Genomic DNA, 16,048 nt, shown 5'->3' with positions numbered 1-16,048 from the left:
ACGAGTGCTGTGTACTGGGGAGTGAATCGCCTGTTGCCGGCCCAGAAAAAAAAATTTAGGAACCGCAATGACCGCCTTCTCGACCGCCCGGTGTCCGAACAAGAAGGCGGTGGCAGAATCTCTATCTGTCGGCCTCCGCATCGCTCTTCCTGCTTGACAACTTCGCTAGACACATCCGTTGCTTCTCTTGCTTCCATTGTTTACGAGTAACGACATTCACGACCATCCGCCCAGCATGTACACCCAACAGCGCCCGCTATCCTACGCCCCGACGCCCTACAGCTACACCCCGAACCCCGCACGCTCGGCCTCGATCAACCTAGATGAAGTACGCCTGCAGTCACAAAATCAACCAATTGTATGATGCTAATGAGCACTCCTCCCTAGGAAGTCAAACTGTCTTCCAGCTCCGCCGAGCGTGACCTACACGAGTCACTGGCCGAGATCTATAGCATCATCGTCACACTAGATGGTCTCGAGAAGGCATACATCAAAGACGTGGTGACGGAGGCAGAGTACACTGAGACCTGCACGCGTCTATTAAAACAATACAAATCCAGTCTGGGAGACGAGTCTGTCGCCCGGGAGTTTGTGGATCTGGAAACCTTCAAGCGAACGTGGGGGGTGAGTGAACCTCTCCGGATTACATCTAGAATGTGACTGACGGGGACGATGATTGTTTCTAGTTGGAATGCCCACGTGCAACAGAGCGTCTCCGTATCGGCCTTCCCGCAACAGTCGAGCAAGCCTCCCACAGCGCCGCCGGGCCCAGCGGCGGTGCAAGCGCCGGACCCGGCGCCGGTGCCTCGGGCAGTCTCATTCTCGCAGCGACCGAGAACTTTATTACCTTCCTCGATGCACTGAAGCTGAACATGGTGTCGAAGGATGCATTGCATCCATTGCTGTCGGAGGTGATCCAGTCGGTGAATAAAGTGACGGACGGGGAGTTTGAGAATCGCGGGAAAATTATTCAGTGGCTTATTGCGCTAAATCAGATGCGGGCGACGGAGGAGTTGAGTGAGGAGCAGGCGCGGGAACTGTCATTTGATATCGAGCAGGCGTATCAGGGCTTCAAGGCGACGTTGAACTGAGTGATTAGGGTGATGATAATTGCATTGAGCAGGTGTTTGGGTGTTAATTTGGTTGCTCTATCTTGATTTTTTTTTATATGATTCCGTCCTCAATAGAATTTGCATGATTGGAACAACCGTCAAAGAAACTGGAGAGGTATAGATTATTGATGCCTGAGGCCACTATCTACGGAACCATGGCCGACGCTTTTCCTCATTGGGCGTTTTCTTTTTTTCGTCTGTGGCGGCGTCGAGGTTTTCTCCCTCAATTGCTCCAACCCGGTCTGTTCAATCCCATAGGCGTGGTCACCATGATCTCTGCCACAGAGGACGAGCCTCTCCACGGTCAGTCCCGATCTACAGCCCCTAATGATGATCATGTTGCTGATAAGCAGCCAATAAACACAGTGCTGGATCTCCCGCAGATCTACCAGAAGCCGTCGGGGACCGACCTCATCAAGACGATGGCGCTTTTGACCCTGCAACCACGGTCATTCGCACTCAATGCCACCGACACGCCCAAAGGTCCGGCGGTGCAGCCGGCCGGGGTGACTCAGTACCTCACGTCCATCATCTCCAGTTCACTGGCATGGCTGGACACCGATGAACTCCGGGAAGCCGTGTGGGATGCCGCCGCCGCTCGACTCAGCGAGCGGTCTGGCCGGACAGGTGAGATTGGGTTTTTTCGCTAGTGAGTGGGTTTCGTTGCTGACCGTCTGTCTAGCAATGCCCGCCATGTCCCGCATATTCAGCATTCCCACGTCCTCGGGCGAAGATTACACGCTGACGCTGCACGAACCATCGCTCACGGCCGACAATCTCGGCATGAAGACCTGGGTGTCCTCCTACCTCCTCTCGCGCCGACTGCACAGCCTCCTCGAATCGCCCCCGCAACTCGTGCCCACGACATCGACCGTCCCCTCGGCCAGGACGGAGCACAAACCCCTCCGGGCTCTAGAGCTCGGGTCGGGCACAGGTCTCGTCGGACTGTCCTTTGCCGCCCTGCGCGGCAACTCCGCCACCGTCCATCTGACGGACCTCCCCGAGATCGTGCCGAACCTCGCACACAACGCCGCGTTGAACGTCGAGCTCCTGACCAAGACCAGTGCCGACGTGACAACGGGTGTGCTGGACTGGTCAGTCACGCCGAACCCGCTTCCGACGCCAGAGGAACGATTCGATGTGATTCTAGCCGCAGACCCGCTCTACTCACCAAGCCACCCGAAGTGGCTGGTCGACACGATCGGTCCCTGGCTGAGCCGTGGGCTGGACGCGCGCGTCGTGGCGGAGATGCCCCTGCGCGATGCGTATCTGCCTCAGGTGCAGGAGTTCCGGCGGCGCATGACGGATCTTGGGTTGGCGGTGGTGGAGGAGGGTACTGATGTTGGCTATGATGACTGGGAGAGCGCGGATGGCGGTGCGTTGGCGGTGCAGTGTTGGTGGTCAGTTTGGGGGTGGAGTGAGCGGGTTTGACCGTTTGCCGACATTGACGAGATTATGATTTGACGATACATACACGATAGATGAGAGACATAGACGAAAGACACGCTAGAAATACAACCACTGCCATGATTATTGAAGGATCGACAACCCCGGATCAGCAGTCACCTGACGCTAAGTATGCTTCTTTACTTCATGAAAACCACGGTCCGCAGAATGTCTAGCGCTATCGCATCAACTAACTAGTTATGCCCTAGGCACTATAGCTATCAACCTCTAAATCCTAAATCCAAGAAATGAATATTCATTGCAGTCTGTATATTCCCAGACCCGTTGACAGTCACCTGATACCCGATGACGTCGCGTGAATACCAAGTTGAAATAGATTCTCACCAACCGCCACCTTCCAACAACCTCTTCTTATCTTAACTCATTTTTCTGACGGGATACCTAACCCGTCGCAAAAGACATCCTCGCGAATAGCACACCCAAGTCACCACTACCGGCAATATGGTGATCGGCCTCCTCAGCATCGCCTCCATCCCCACCGTCACCGGCGTCGCATTCGGGGTCAGCGAGCAGCGCAAATCGAACCAGCGCAAGGAAGAAGCGCGGCGCATGGTGAAGTTCAATATCGAGGCCCGGACTGACGGCGACACGGACGATGATCGTGAGATACAAGGGAAGGTAGCTGTTGTTCGCAATGAGAAGGTGAGGGACATTCCCAGCTTGGTTGTATGAACTGATTGACTGACTGGCTACCCGGTTTGCCATTGACTAGGTCTATCTCGACGACCCAAACCCCTCAAAACGCACCCATCCCTCCTTCACTGCGCTCTCCTTCTACATCGAATACCCCGAACTCGAAGAAACCAAACACCTCGACCGTGGACTCGGGCTGCCGACCCATGTCTCCGACAACCCACCACTACTGAACTGGGTGTATGTGGATGAGGAAACGCACGAGCTAAGGTATGGAAATCGGTCGCAGAGCGTCACGCACCTCGTTGGACCGTGGGACTGGACGGACGACGAGAAGGTTATCACCCTCGAAGAGAAACGGAAATTTGTCGCTGTAGAAGAAGACGAAGGTGAGGGTGTTTGGGCGCTGTATTTCGATCGTGATGAGGATGAGCTGGCGGCTGTGCTTGAGGAGCAGGGGAGGTTAGAGAGTGCGTTTGTGCCAGTTGAGTTGGTGAGGAAGGTTGTCGTGGAGGAGAAACCGCCTGGGCAGAAGCAGGCATGATATGCTGTGTGGATGGATATATTTATGCATTTATGATTGGCATGATGGATATGCGTTTATTGTTCATGATACATAGTACCCTGTACAGTACAAGAAAACAGACTTAATCTTCCAGACCCTCCCAGCTACTCTCATTCTCCTCCGCCGTCGCCGCAGCCGCTTTCCGACTACGACTCGCCGCAATAGCACCCTTCTTGCGATTCTCCATGCGGCGCTCAAAGCCGCTCTTCGTGCTGATCCTCGCACCCCGCTGGCCCTTCTTATCATCATCCTCGCCCTTGCCTCCCTGTCTAGAAGCCCGCCGAGCCTCGACGCCATGTCTTTTGAGATCCTTTTTACTGTTCTTGCTCAGATCCGGCAGTGCATCGAGCAGCCACTTTTGAATAGACTTGGTGCCCTCCTTCCCGCGCAGATTCTCGCTGACATCAATGATGTTGGCGATGCTCTTCACGTAGGGGATATCTTCCTTCGTATAGAACGTAACGGCAATGCCGCCCTCGCGTCCGGCGCGACCCGTTCGTCCAACGCGGTGCACGTAGACAGCTGCTGAGTTGGGGATATCGTAGTTGACCACCCCGTTGATGCCGCGGAAGTCCACGCCGCGTGCGAGCAGGTCCGTTGTGACCAGGATCCAGATCTCGCCTTTGCGGAAATCGCGCATGATGTCAGACCGCTGGCTGTCGGAGAGGTCGGAGTGTAGGACGGCGATTCGAGATGACCCGCCCGCTTCAGCGGGGATGTCGTATTTCAGTTCGGAGTGTAGGGCAACGGCGCGGGGAATCGTCTGTGTGAAGATGAGGAAGGGGGGTCGGAGACGGACGTCTGATGCGGACGCCGCGGTTGGGTGGAGGAGCTGCCGGAGTCCGAGTAGCTTGCCTTGCTCGGTAGCGGCGTAGACGAGTCGGTGGTCGATGTTGGGGATTGCAGAGTCCTTCAGTCCCACAACGAGGCGGACGAGAGGATGTTGCTTGTGGGGTTTGTGTCCGAGCTCTTCTTGTCGCTCTTTGATGGTCGACCGGCTGAGGTCTTCGACGTTCGAGCCCATGGTGGCAGACCAGAGACTCACTCGGAGGTCTGGATGCGAGCACGAGCGCCAGATATCGAGAGTCTGCTCGCGGAACAGCGGGTCCAGTAAGACATCTGCTTCGTCCAGCACCAGGTTCCGCACGAGTGGTAAGTTTGCCATGGTCTTCGTGCGGTTGGCAGATAGAGAATTGACCAGCATCAGTGGCGTGGTGACGAGAATATCGCTCTTGGTGACCGGGGCATTACTCCGGCCCTTCTTGGCATGGTCTTCCTCTTCTGGCTCAGAAGACCCCTCGCTGTCTTCATCCAGGGCAGTCGTGTCACCGTCGTCATCGCGCTCTACTACGCGCATGCCCTTCCTCATCAATGTGATTTTGACTCCCGTGCCAGCAACGAGTTTCCTCCCCTCGTTGACAATCTGACTGGCCAGCTCCTTGGTGGGCGCAACCACCATCGACAAAATACCGTGCTCCTCGGGTTGTGAGTGGTGGTGTCTCACAATCTTATTGATCACGGGGATCAAGAACGACAGTGTCTTTCCACTTCCCGTCGGCGCCACAACCAACAGATCTGGTTCAGAAGAATCGTCGCTGAGACCAGTCGTTGCCGATGACTCTCCCAGCAACAGAGGCAGACTTCCCAACTGCACCTCCGTCGGCACCGTAAACCCTTGCTCGGTCACATTCTCCGCCAGCCGTCGAGAGATCTTGTATTGTGAACGTAGCTCCTTGAAAGAAAGCAGCGGTTGCGGATAAAGGCGCCGGGCACGCTTCTGTTCTTTCTTGCTCAAAGCAGGCGTTTCCTCTTTCTTTTGCTTCTTCTTTTTCTTCTTGGACTCTTTGGGCGGCGCCGGCTGCATCTGGATCTCCTCCAGATCACGTAGATCCGTCACCTTGATTTTGTGGGAGTTGAGAATCGCGCGCCGCTGCACATCGTCCATGACATCTTCATCGTCGGATTCATCATCTTGCTCGGCTTCGCGTTCAGGTGCAGTCGGTGTCGCTGCCGTAGTGGTCGCGGCAGGGCGCTTGGACGACTGAAAGAAATCCAAATCTGCGGTATCATCCCTATCTCCCTCCTCCTCCGCAGCGATCTCCCTCTTTCGTTTCTTGTTGAGCTCGAGCTTGTCGGTCTCCGCCGTCCGGAAGAGCTGCGGGTTCGCCGCCTTGCCTGTTGAGGGTAGACGGGCAGAGGCAGAGGTCGATGCGGATGTCGCGGCAGGTTTCAACTTTGTTGACCGAGTCAACAGCCTGAAGGCGTCCATCTTCTTTTGCGTGCGAATTAAAAAGAGAGGAAAAGGTGGTTGAACTTGACTGCGACGGAGAAAAAAAAGCGGCAGAATTAGATGTCGCCCGGGCCAATCGGAGTGCCGCATCATCACCATTTCGAAAACACTTCGCCCAGCATCCACAGCACGACATATGTAAGAGAGAGAGGCATCGGGCTAATGGGAACATGGAAAATGGCTACTGTGTAGAGCATCAGAATGCTCAGGAATGCCAAATACTCAGGGTCCATGGTGAAGGTGGTGGGAGTGAGAGTGGGAGCGAGAGTGGGAGTGTTGACTACCGATCATTGTACAAGAAAGACATGTGTACATTCGAACAGACTTCATTCAAAGCGAACAAATAACAGACCAAAGATTCTATCTCAGACAACAGTTTATATTCCATCGTCTATCATACAGAGTACACAAGAGTCAAAGATAGAGAGGTGACAAAAGAAAAAAAGGAACCGTTGGGGTTTTCTCCATCTAGTGTTCGTGCACAGGCTCGCCTCGGTATCCGACAATGTTCATGCGGCCGACCATCTCACCGATCGTGAAGAAACCAATGACCTCTGCGGCGGTGACACCAGCCAGGGCGATCTCCTTCTTGTTGGCGTTGCGCACGCGCGCCAGCAGGCTCTGGGGAGAGGGCAGGTTGATGCTCTTGAGGTTGGCGGGGTTGCGAGTGGCGTTGATCAAGGGCTGGAAGTAGGACTGGAAGGTGGCCAGGTTGCTGGAGGGTGTGATGTTAGTCTCAGGTTCGCTCTAGGAGGCCTATCGGGCAGGGTGGGTGAGCATACGGAGGAGTCATGCGCTGACCGCGGAAGACCAGGCGGGCGAGTTCAATGCCGACTCTCGAGTAGTAAATCGTAGGGGGGATCATGGCTAGATGGTTGATTGACATGGTCAGCGATGCACGGGGTGAAGATGACGCAAAAGTGTTTTTTTTTTCCTCTCCAAAAAAGCGAGGAGGGAGGTCGATGGCCACAGATATGAGTTCAATGGGCATCCCGCTCCTTTACTGACAGATCACAGAACCGGCGTGGAGAATGGGGAAAGCGAATATCCTTACAGTCAACGAAACCGACGACCTTGCCGACTGGCCCACCGACCTTCCTCAGGGCCGACGCAGCATTGGACACGGCAGGGCCGGCCGCAGCAGTGACCTTGGACAGACCCTCCTGGGCCTTGGAAGCCGCTGAGGAGGCAGTCTGGCTGGCCTTGTTGGCGGCCTCGGAGGTGGAGGAGGCGTGTCTGATGGCGGTCCGCCGGGCCAGGAACTGCGACTGCCGCAGCAGCAGGGCACGGGCGGGCATGGTGAGAGTGGGAAGAAGGAGTGGATATGAAGACAGCAAGCAAAAGAAGGCCCGGGGCAGCCGCTGGTAGTCGAACAGGCAATTCCAATGGTTCACAGAAGTTGTCGTCGCAAGGGCCAGAATCTGCTTGGATTCGGGAACTTCAGGGAACGGGTCGGGTCACGTGACGAACATCCAGGGACTGTCAACAGTCTATACTACCCGGAAACAAGGAGGTACGCGAGAGCCACTGAGAATGAATCTACCACACACAAGATGAATGATTGTCGATGCCATGCCCGATGGGTGTTTCCATAGCTTCTAGATGGGACGTGCATCCCCTCCCCCATAGTCCGTGCCAAGCACCATAGTTTGCTGGGACTGCCAATCCCTGTCTCGCAATGGCATAGCTCAATGCATAGCTCGACGTCGCATCATAGAGTGACATTCTCATTGACTCAGTACTCCTGATTATTCTCGGCACTTCATCAGCATAATTGCTTGTGCGAGTTGATTCTAGCACCCGACAATTACCCGTTCTCCGCATCTGCCAAGTATCAACAGGCCCGAATCTTGCTGCAGCCGAATGTTTTGCTCAGCAGCTACGGCAAGTACGACCAATAACCTGTAGCTGCTTGCTTGCTTGCCCCAGGTTCAACCCCCGCCAACAGTTCATAATTGAATTCTACACCCCTTCCTTCTTCACCCTCTTCCCCAAGAATTCCACCACACCACCGCACAGCGTTGGACCCTCAACATGAAACCATCGCTGCTCTTCTTGGCTCCCTTGGCTGGCGCGGCGGTCCTGGGCTCCCGTGACGATGACCCATCTAGAACTCAATGCCCCGGCTACCGTGCGTCGAATGTCAAGAATCATGGCCAATCCCTGACCGCAGATTTGACCCTCGCGGGTAAGCCCTGCAACTCATATGGCTCTGACCTCAAGAACTTGAAGCTCCTCGTGGAGTACCAAACTGGTATGTAGCCCACATTTGAAATTGACCCAAACGCTGATCGGGTTGCACAGATGACCGTCTGCATGTCATGGTCTACGATGCCGATGAGCAGGTCTACCAAGTGCCTGAGTCGGTCTTCCCGCGTCCCAGCTCGGATTCTGGTGTCAATCCCAAGAAGACAGCTCTCAAATTCAAGTACCAGAATGATCCCTTCTCTTTTCAAGTCGTGCGTGATGAGGAAGTCCTGTTCGACACCTCGGCTTCCAATCTCGTCTTCCAGTCTCAGTACTTGAACTTGCGCACCTGGCTCACCAATGAACCCAATTTGTACGGGCTCGGTGAGCATACGGATTCACTTCACCTGCCAACCATGGACTACACGCGCACCTTGTGGAGTCGGGATGCCTATGGTATTCCATCCGACACCAACCTCTATGGCAACCACCCGATCTACGTGGACCACCGAGGTGAGGCGGGCACTCACGGTGTCTTCCTCTTGAACTCCAACGGCATGGACATCAAGATCAACAAGACCGACGAGGGCAGGCAATACCTGGAGTACAACACCCTGGGTGGTGTCTTTGATTTCTACTTCATGGCGGGTCCCACCCCGAAGGATGTCAGCATGCAGTATTCTGAGATTGCCGGCACTCCTGCCATGCAGAGCTACTGGACGTTCGGGGTGTGTTTTCTCTTCTGAGATTCGGCGACTGAAAACTAACAGCGTCTAGTTCCATCAGTGCAGATACGGATATCGGGACGTCTATGCTGTTGCTGAAGTAGTGCTGAACTATAGTCAGGCTGCGATCCCCCTGGAGACAATGTGGACGGACATTGACTATATGGATGGCCGGAAAGTGTTTACTCTGGACCCTCAACGCTTCCCGCTTCACAAGATGCGTGAACTGGTGACTTACTTGCATCATCACGATCAGCACTACATTGTCATGGTCGATCCGGCCGTGAGTGATAGTAGTAAGTTGAACTTTGAACCAGATGGTATAATCATGCTGAGCGTTAAAACAGACAATACTGCTTTCCACCGAGGAATGGAGCAGGATATCTTCCTTCACCGCAATGACACGCTCTACCAAGGGGCTGTCTGGCCCGGCGTGGCTGTCTTCCCGGATTGGTTTAACCCGGACACCCAGGACTACTGGAATGGGGAGTTCAACGATTTTTTCAGCGCCGAGCATGGTGTCGACATTGATGGGCTATGGATTGACATGAACGAGGCTTCCAACTTCTGCCCATGGCCATGCGCCGATCCTGCTGCATTCGCTGTGTACGATAACCTGCCCCCGACACCGCCACCCGTTCGCACCCCTCCCTACCCGTTGCCTGGATTTCCACCAGATTTCCAGCCTTCATCGTCGTCCTCTTCCAAGCCATCTGGAAAGAAGACGCGTGAGAAGCGAGCTCAGTCTGGAAAGGGAAAGAAGACTGGCCTGCCCAACCGGGAACTCATTGATCCTCCTTATCACATTGCAAATGCTGCCGGGTCTCTCAGCAACCTGACCATCGACACGGACATTGTCCATGCCGGCGAAGGATACGTCGAATATGACACGCATAACCTCTATGGCACCAGTAGGTATAATCTCTCCCATTCAAGACCCCGTTCTAACAATTCAGTGATGAGCGTGGCCTCACGCGACGCCATGCAGCAGCGCCGGCCGTCTGTGCGACCTCTTGTCATCACACGCAGCACCTTTGCTGGAGCTGGAGCCCATGTCGGCCACTGGTAAGCGTTTACATGACTAGAAAATCTCTTCGCAACTAATGTGCATCTAGGCTTGGTGACAACCTCAGCACGTGGGACAAGTACCGTGTGTCGATTGCAGAGATGTTGGCATTTGCTTCCATCTTCCAGATTCCCATGATTGGTTCCGACGTGTGCGGATTCGGTGATGACACGACCGAGCAGCTCTGTGCTCGATGGGCCATGCTGGGCGGGTTCTATCCGTTTTTCCGAAACCACAACAACTACGGCAACATCCCTCAGGAGTTTTACCAGTGGCCCACTGTGGCAGACGCAGCCCGGAAGGTGATTGATATCCGGTACCGTCTACTCGATTATCTGTACACCTCGTTCCACACGCAGACCGTGACGGGAGAACCGTTCCTGCAGCCGCTGTTCTACCTCTACCCGGAAGACCGCAACGTTTTCACAAACCAGAGGCAGTTCTTCTACGGCAATTCGCTTATGATCTCCCCCGTAACCGAAGAGAACAGCACTTCTGTCGCCGCTTACTTCCCAGATGATTTGTTCTACGATTGGTTCACTGGGAAAGCCCTACGCGGCCACGGCGCAAATATCACTCTGTCCAACATCGGCCTCACTGACATTCCCATCCACATCCGCGGCGGAAGCATCATTCCCTTGCGCAAGGACAGTGCCATGACCACAACCGAGTTGCGCCGCCAAGGTCTGGAGCTGGTCATTGCGCCTGGTCTCGACGGTACCGCTTCCGGGGAGCTGTACATGGACGATGGCGAGTCGCTGAGTCCGTCCCGCATGCTGCAGGTCCAGTTTTACTACACCGGCGGCAAACTGAGCATCCGTGGTCAGTTTGAGTACAACCCCGATGTGGCCGTTGAGTCTGTGACGCTGTTGGGCCAAGCTAGCAAGCCTCGCGGTTCTCAAAGTGATGTCGAGTACAACGCCCCTCGAGAGAGTGTGACCAAAGAGACGAAGATTGAACTTACTGGGCCGTCCGAGGTGCAGCTCTAACTCTCGACGTAATGCGTTGAAATGGATTTTAGTAAAGGGGAAGGTTTCGTTTCCAATATTTCACGATTGGTTATTTGCGCCTTATCTCTGATTTTTGTTTTCCTATTGATGATCAATGGTGTGAACCATCGCTTAAATAGCAGGTAAGCAATCTCTAGCATATTCACACTATTATTTGATGCTTCTATAACCTTTAAGATCGGACGTCAAGCGTTTATTAGCGATGTATTTTGTAGGCAATTAATCTAGGCAGTATGTGTAGGTATATAGCAGGTTCCTCGGCCACTTACTTGAGTTTATTCTCTAGAGACAATTGTTTGTATCATCAACAGTGCTATAGTTATCTATCTCATTGTGAGGACATCATAATAATCTTCGAGTTATGAATGCAGCGTCTGTCAAGTTCTTAGACCATAAACACTATGAACGCGCCTCACTCAGGTCGAGAATATATGACCCGCCTATTTCGGCAGCTTTCTTGTCTTTTCTTTTCTATTGTTCCGCCAGACGGCAAGCGGGGTACCAGAAACCGCTCCAATTGCATCGTTCTTCGGACCGCATGAAATAATTACACGTGACACAAAATCATAACCCTCAAAGCAGAAGCCAGTATCAGCTAATTGCATTCGTCGCTCATGTATTTCTCATTTTCAGCCGTCCCCTCGCTCCAATTACAGAGCTTCATGAACCATGCTATATTCCATTGATCATTACTTATAACCTTGGACTGAATTTGAACCAGATCCTCACTTACCCAAGAATAAAATTCCAGTGCTATCAACATTAGTCTCAACCATAGAAGGTTTTTGAGATAATAGTCCAGCTGCACCATAATAGCCATAAGCCTCATGTAGCATCTTGTTATTGTACTCGTTCTTGACGGGCGGGTCAAGAGGGTGATCACGGCCTATAAAAGAAGCGGAGTTAGACGTAATTATTTTAGGCTATCGACACGGGTAATGGTAACACTCACAGAGAAAGAACAGATGGATAAGCTCGTGGAGAAGCGTAAAACTTGTGTGGCCAGCCCAGTAGCTTAAGTATTGCTTCCTCCACATACTACTCGGCTTACCATATTGAGAATCGCCCCAGTCAATCAAGTGATTGTCGCCAATAGTCAAACCGCTCTGCTCCAATGCTGAATGACACACAAGTATATAGTGGAAATTAACTGTCGCTGCCATCTCGCGATTGGCAGGATCACAAGCTCGAACGTTTTCTGGCCACCACACGTCGGCTTCAGGGTCTTGCGCTATGATTGGGTCTGTCCGAGTCAGCTTGTATAACACTACAAAAATGGAGAACACGGCAAAAAAGGATAAGCGCACCATAATACTTGAACCCAACTACCGTCTCTTCGCTGTCATCATCCTCAGGTAGGCTTTTGACGGTTGATCCATCGCTAAGAATCAGATATTTCACTAGGTGAGCGTCTCCGCAATAGATTTTCGTCCGTTGACTATCACGAGCCTCTAGTAAGCCCCTAAGTATCCGAGTTCTTTCTAAGAATTGTTATGCTTAGAAGCCTTGAGGTTTGAACGATTGGAATCTTACTAAAAACAGCATCCCAGCGTGCCTGCTGGTTAGCAGGATCATCGACCTGGAGAGTCAGAAAAGGTAGCACAGTTCGTGTCCTCTCAAACCATGTAGCCTTTTTTTCTTTGACAGCTAGGATCGCATTGTTAGCCTCGACCACCATTTCGGCCGTCTCGCTGAGAGCCGTTTCGATATCTCTTAATGCGTTGCCATAGCTTGTCACGCTGTCATCTGTATAGCTGTGTTGTTTGAAATCTGAGCAGCTGGCAACATCGACCAAGCCAGCTTCTATGCCGATTACCCAGATACTAAGCAGATAGTATATCCACAGACTGGATCCCTGCAGTTTCCGGCCAGCCATAATCTGGAGCCGCCGAAAAACAGGAATATTAGGTATTCAGGAAAAAGATAGCACAGTTCTGCTGTTGCAAGACTTGGGTATCCATTTTTATATCTCTGTGCAAAATGGGGCCGGGCAACTTTCCCAAAATGGGGCCGGGCTACTTGACTAGGTTTGACGATCAATTGGTGTCCGGGGTCATTTATGTATCGTCTCCCAATCGTGTCAATCGGACAATACGCCGAAGATTTAGTGAATCCTCCTCCACCACCAACGGTCCCTGGTCTAAGCGATTACTATTAAGATTTAATCGTACAAGCCAGAGTTCTCGCATTTCCTGCTATAAACAGGGTAGTCTAAATAGTTGTTTTAGACACCTCATTACAGCCACATACTCATCCGGTTGCGTTGTTACGAGCGAATTTGTACCTAGCGGCTCGTGACACCTGCCATCCGGCCCAGCAGTTATCCTATTCCCTCTACGCCAAGGGCGAGAGATTCTTCAGAGATGAGGTTTCTTGCCACCACATCCGATGCTGCAGATCTTGAATAATGGCTATGCCATTGATGCAGTTTTTCCTAAAAACCTCTGGTTCTCTTACTTTGATCTCATCTCATCCTCTCTCTTCCAGTTGTATATACACCCCTCGTCTTTCTTCGTCTCTTGAACGCAACGTGCATCTGATAAGGGAGGATTCCTAGGCAAATGATATTATGGCCACTTACATATTTCCATAACATGAGACTATCATTGATGCTAATTAGGTGCTAAGCGGTCTGGCGTTGATACATATTTTGGTGCATGGCCAGTGGGGGGTGGGTCTAGGGTGTACGGCAGATGATCATAGGCACATGAAAATTTCTGCTAACTGAATTTTCACATTAGTCAAGTTTGCTGTATGCTCATGGACTAATATTGTTTGCCGCAGGGACATATAATAGTAGTAGTTTAGGAAAAGGTGCAGAGCAAGTTCCTCGGCCCGTTAGCCAAGTCAACAAACTTTCGGCTGACCGGGCCAATGCGTTCATCCGACCCGATGATCGGCATCTCCGTGGTTTCTTAAAGTATGCAGCAAGCATCTACAGTTTCTTCACGGACACCCATCCATTCTGCTTTGGTACTACAATGCGCGGAATTGGTATTACCGCATACTCCAAGCCGGATGGCTACCAGCTCCTGGACTTCGAGACTCCGACAGTAACCAGCCCGAAGGATGTCCTCATCCAGGTGCGCGCGGCGAGCATGAATCCCGTTGACGTGAAGAAAGCAGTGGGGATGCTGAAGCTGGCGATGCAAGATGAGTATGTTTTTACTGAAAAAAGGAATAGGGTGATCAGTCCAGCTACTGAGAGACGAGGTATCTAGATTCCCGTATAAACTCGGATACGACTGCTCTGGGGTCGTCACCCAGATCGGGTCAGAAGTGACCCGCATCAAAGTCGGGGATGAAGTTTATGTGCGGGTTCCAGAGAGTGACCGGGGTGCGTTCATATTTGCGGAGTATTTGTGGAAGCCTACTGACAGGAGACAACGACAGGGTCCTGGTGTGAGTACGCCAAATGCAGCGAGGACTTCGTCGCCTTGAAGCCGGCATCCATGTCCTTTCGCGATGCCGCCGCCATGCCATTGGCTGCTATGACCTGTCTGCAGGCACTGCGGCGCTACGAAGGGGATCTGTCTGGCAAGACGGTGTTTATACCTGCCGGATGTATGTCTTTGCTTCTCCCTGCTTGTGTGTTTCACATCAATAACCCCAAAGTAACAGTAAGCGGCACGGGGTCGTACGGCTGCCAGATCGCCAAGCACATCTTCCAGGCAGGACGGGTGATCACGACGGTGTCGAGCAGCAAGGTCCCGCGCGTGGAGGAACTGCTGGGGGCTGGTGTTGTCGATGAAAGTATGTTGTCATACCGTCTCAGGTTAGATTGGTTCACTGACTTACCCCTTCAGTAATCGACTACACCAAGTCCGACCCGCAGACAGTCATCCCGCGCGGCTCGGTGGATTTCATCCTCGACACGGTCGGGGTAGCCATGCCATACCTCTCGCTCCTCCGACCAGGCAGCGGGAAAGTTGTCTCGATCTCGACATTGCCCTCGGGTGACCAGATGCAGTCATCTAGCGTGATGCGCGTGCCGGGGTCACCGGGGTTGCCGAGACCTATCCGGTTTGTATTGAATGCGCTGGATAGTATCCGGCGGTACCGTGCGCGGCGGTGGAAGGTCGGCTATGAATACATGTTTCTCGAGCCCAACTGGCAGGATCTGGAAATTTTAGGCCAGGCGGTGGAGCAGGGCCAGTTGCGGTCCGTGGTGGGGACGGAGGCTCGGTTGGCGGATATTGAGGCGGTGCGGATGGCGGCGCAGATGGTGTATAGTGGGAAGGGAGGCGTAGGCAAGGCGGTTATTATTGTCTAATATTATTCGACCTAATAGTGAATAACCGTCTCCAGAGGAGGGAACTAATAATAATGTTAACTGTCGCATTTTGCTGGTCGTCTGACAGTAACCATCCTGCACTCTGTCCCAAACTCCTATCCTACGCTATTGCGTGGTTAGCGCTGCTAAATATACCATGGGCCATGCTGACTGGACCCTCGGGCCCTGACTAGACGAACCCAGTTAGCCTGGTTTCACCCGCAACGGACCGCCAATAATACTAGCTCGGATTGCTCGCTTCCTTTTCTGCGAACACAACACAACATATGATTGATGTCTCCATGACAGATCGGCCGGGCGACCACCGCTGATCAGTCGATCCTACTCATCACCCACGGGGTGCAGCGTGGCGTGCAGTGTCTGAGGCATTTGTTTTTTCGGTTCTTTTTTCTCTCCATCCATCCATCCAGCCAGCCCCTTTTTAGATGTCTCGATTTTCTATTTTTTGTTTCCCGTAAGCCAAGCACCACGCCTCCAGCCTAGGGCCGCCACGGCTCGCTTCCCCAAGCAGCTCGTTCGATGCGACTCCATCCGGCCCCATCAGACTCCACCCGATTAGGCCGAGTGTCTCAGCGCTTACCACTCATGAACCAGGGGAGGCTCACACCCCGGTTAGTGACTAGTGTCGCTCTCTTGGCCCAATAATCCGGGAGAAAGTACAAAAAGTAGCCCCCGTCTCCCCCGGCAACAACCGTCCCT

At 53.0% G+C, this 16,048-nt stretch overlaps 8 protein-coding genes across 8 annotated transcripts; 5 read left to right on the top strand and 3 right to left on the bottom strand.

Moving 5' to 3' along the window:
- Positions 1-67: 67 nt before the first annotated feature.
- On the top strand, positions 68-1,091 carry N7510_001483 (ESCRT-I subunit protein VPS28; the record flags this gene model as incomplete). The annotated part of the gene is made up of 4 exons (XM_056973410.1): positions 68-109; positions 170-328; positions 388-624; positions 687-1,091. 4 exons carry the CDS (start codon positions 68-70, stop codon positions 1,089-1,091), a joined length of 843 nt encoding a protein of 280 aa, XP_056838527.1.
- Positions 1,092-1,381: 290 nt separating this feature from the next.
- On the top strand, positions 1,382-2,543 carry N7510_001482 (S-adenosylmethionine-dependent methyltransferase; the record flags this gene model as incomplete). The annotated part of the gene is made up of 2 exons (XM_056973409.1): positions 1,382-1,739; positions 1,795-2,543. The coding sequence occupies 2 exons, from the start codon at positions 1,382-1,384 to the stop codon at positions 2,541-2,543; spliced, it is 1,107 nt and encodes a 368-aa protein (XP_056838526.1).
- Positions 2,544-3,020: 477 nt separating this feature from the next.
- N7510_001481 (uncharacterized protein) lies at positions 3,021-3,756 on the top strand (the record flags this gene model as incomplete). The annotated part of the gene is made up of 2 exons (XM_056973408.1): positions 3,021-3,221; positions 3,292-3,756. The coding sequence occupies 2 exons, from the start codon at positions 3,021-3,023 to the stop codon at positions 3,754-3,756; spliced, it is 666 nt and encodes a 221-aa protein (XP_056838525.1).
- Positions 3,757-3,859: 103 nt separating this feature from the next.
- On the bottom strand, positions 3,860-6,046 carry rok1 (RNA-dependent ATPase ROK1; the record flags this gene model as incomplete). The annotated part of the gene is made up of 1 exon (XM_056973407.1): positions 3,860-6,046. One exon carries the CDS (start codon positions 6,044-6,046, stop codon positions 3,860-3,862), a length of 2,187 nt encoding a protein of 728 aa, XP_056838524.1.
- Positions 6,047-6,535: 489 nt separating this feature from the next.
- Positions 6,536-7,365, bottom strand: N7510_001479 (F1F0 ATP synthase subunit g; the record flags this gene model as incomplete). Its single annotated transcript, XM_056973406.1, has 3 exons — positions 6,536-6,782; positions 6,850-6,934; positions 7,122-7,365. 3 exons carry the CDS (start codon positions 7,363-7,365, stop codon positions 6,536-6,538), a joined length of 576 nt encoding a protein of 191 aa, XP_056838523.1.
- Positions 7,366-8,101: 736 nt separating this feature from the next.
- On the top strand, positions 8,102-11,034 carry agdC (putative alpha-glucosidase; the record flags this gene model as incomplete). Its single annotated transcript, XM_056973405.1, has 6 exons — positions 8,102-8,321; positions 8,372-8,982; positions 9,032-9,275; positions 9,327-9,890; positions 9,936-10,044; positions 10,095-11,034. The coding sequence occupies 6 exons, from the start codon at positions 8,102-8,104 to the stop codon at positions 11,032-11,034; spliced, it is 2,688 nt and encodes an 895-aa protein (XP_056838522.1).
- A 616-nt stretch (positions 11,035-11,650) lies between these two features.
- On the bottom strand, positions 11,651-12,931 carry N7510_001477 (uncharacterized protein; the record flags this gene model as incomplete). The annotated part of the gene is made up of 5 exons (XM_056973404.1): positions 11,651-11,727; positions 11,789-11,941; positions 12,008-12,298; positions 12,363-12,536; positions 12,589-12,931. The coding sequence occupies 5 exons, from the start codon at positions 12,929-12,931 to the stop codon at positions 11,651-11,653; spliced, it is 1,038 nt and encodes a 345-aa protein (XP_056838521.1).
- Positions 12,932-14,036: 1,105 nt separating this feature from the next.
- On the top strand, positions 14,037-15,328 carry N7510_001476 (NADP-dependent oxidoreductase; the record flags this gene model as incomplete). Its single annotated transcript, XM_056973403.1, has 5 exons — positions 14,037-14,212; positions 14,277-14,392; positions 14,449-14,619; positions 14,677-14,808; positions 14,862-15,328. 5 exons carry the CDS (start codon positions 14,037-14,039, stop codon positions 15,326-15,328), a joined length of 1,062 nt encoding a protein of 353 aa, XP_056838520.1.
- Between the last annotated feature and the right edge of the window lie 720 nt (positions 15,329-16,048).

The sequence above is a fragment of the Penicillium lagena genome (genome assembly GCF_028827675.1).
Source record: "Penicillium lagena strain IBT 129212 chromosome Unknown utg000001l_segment0_segment0, whole genome shotgun sequence".
In the NCBI taxonomy this organism is placed as follows: domain Eukaryota; kingdom Fungi; phylum Ascomycota; class Eurotiomycetes; order Eurotiales; family Aspergillaceae; genus Penicillium; species Penicillium lagena.
This window is presented reverse-complemented; position numbering and strand designations above follow the sequence as displayed.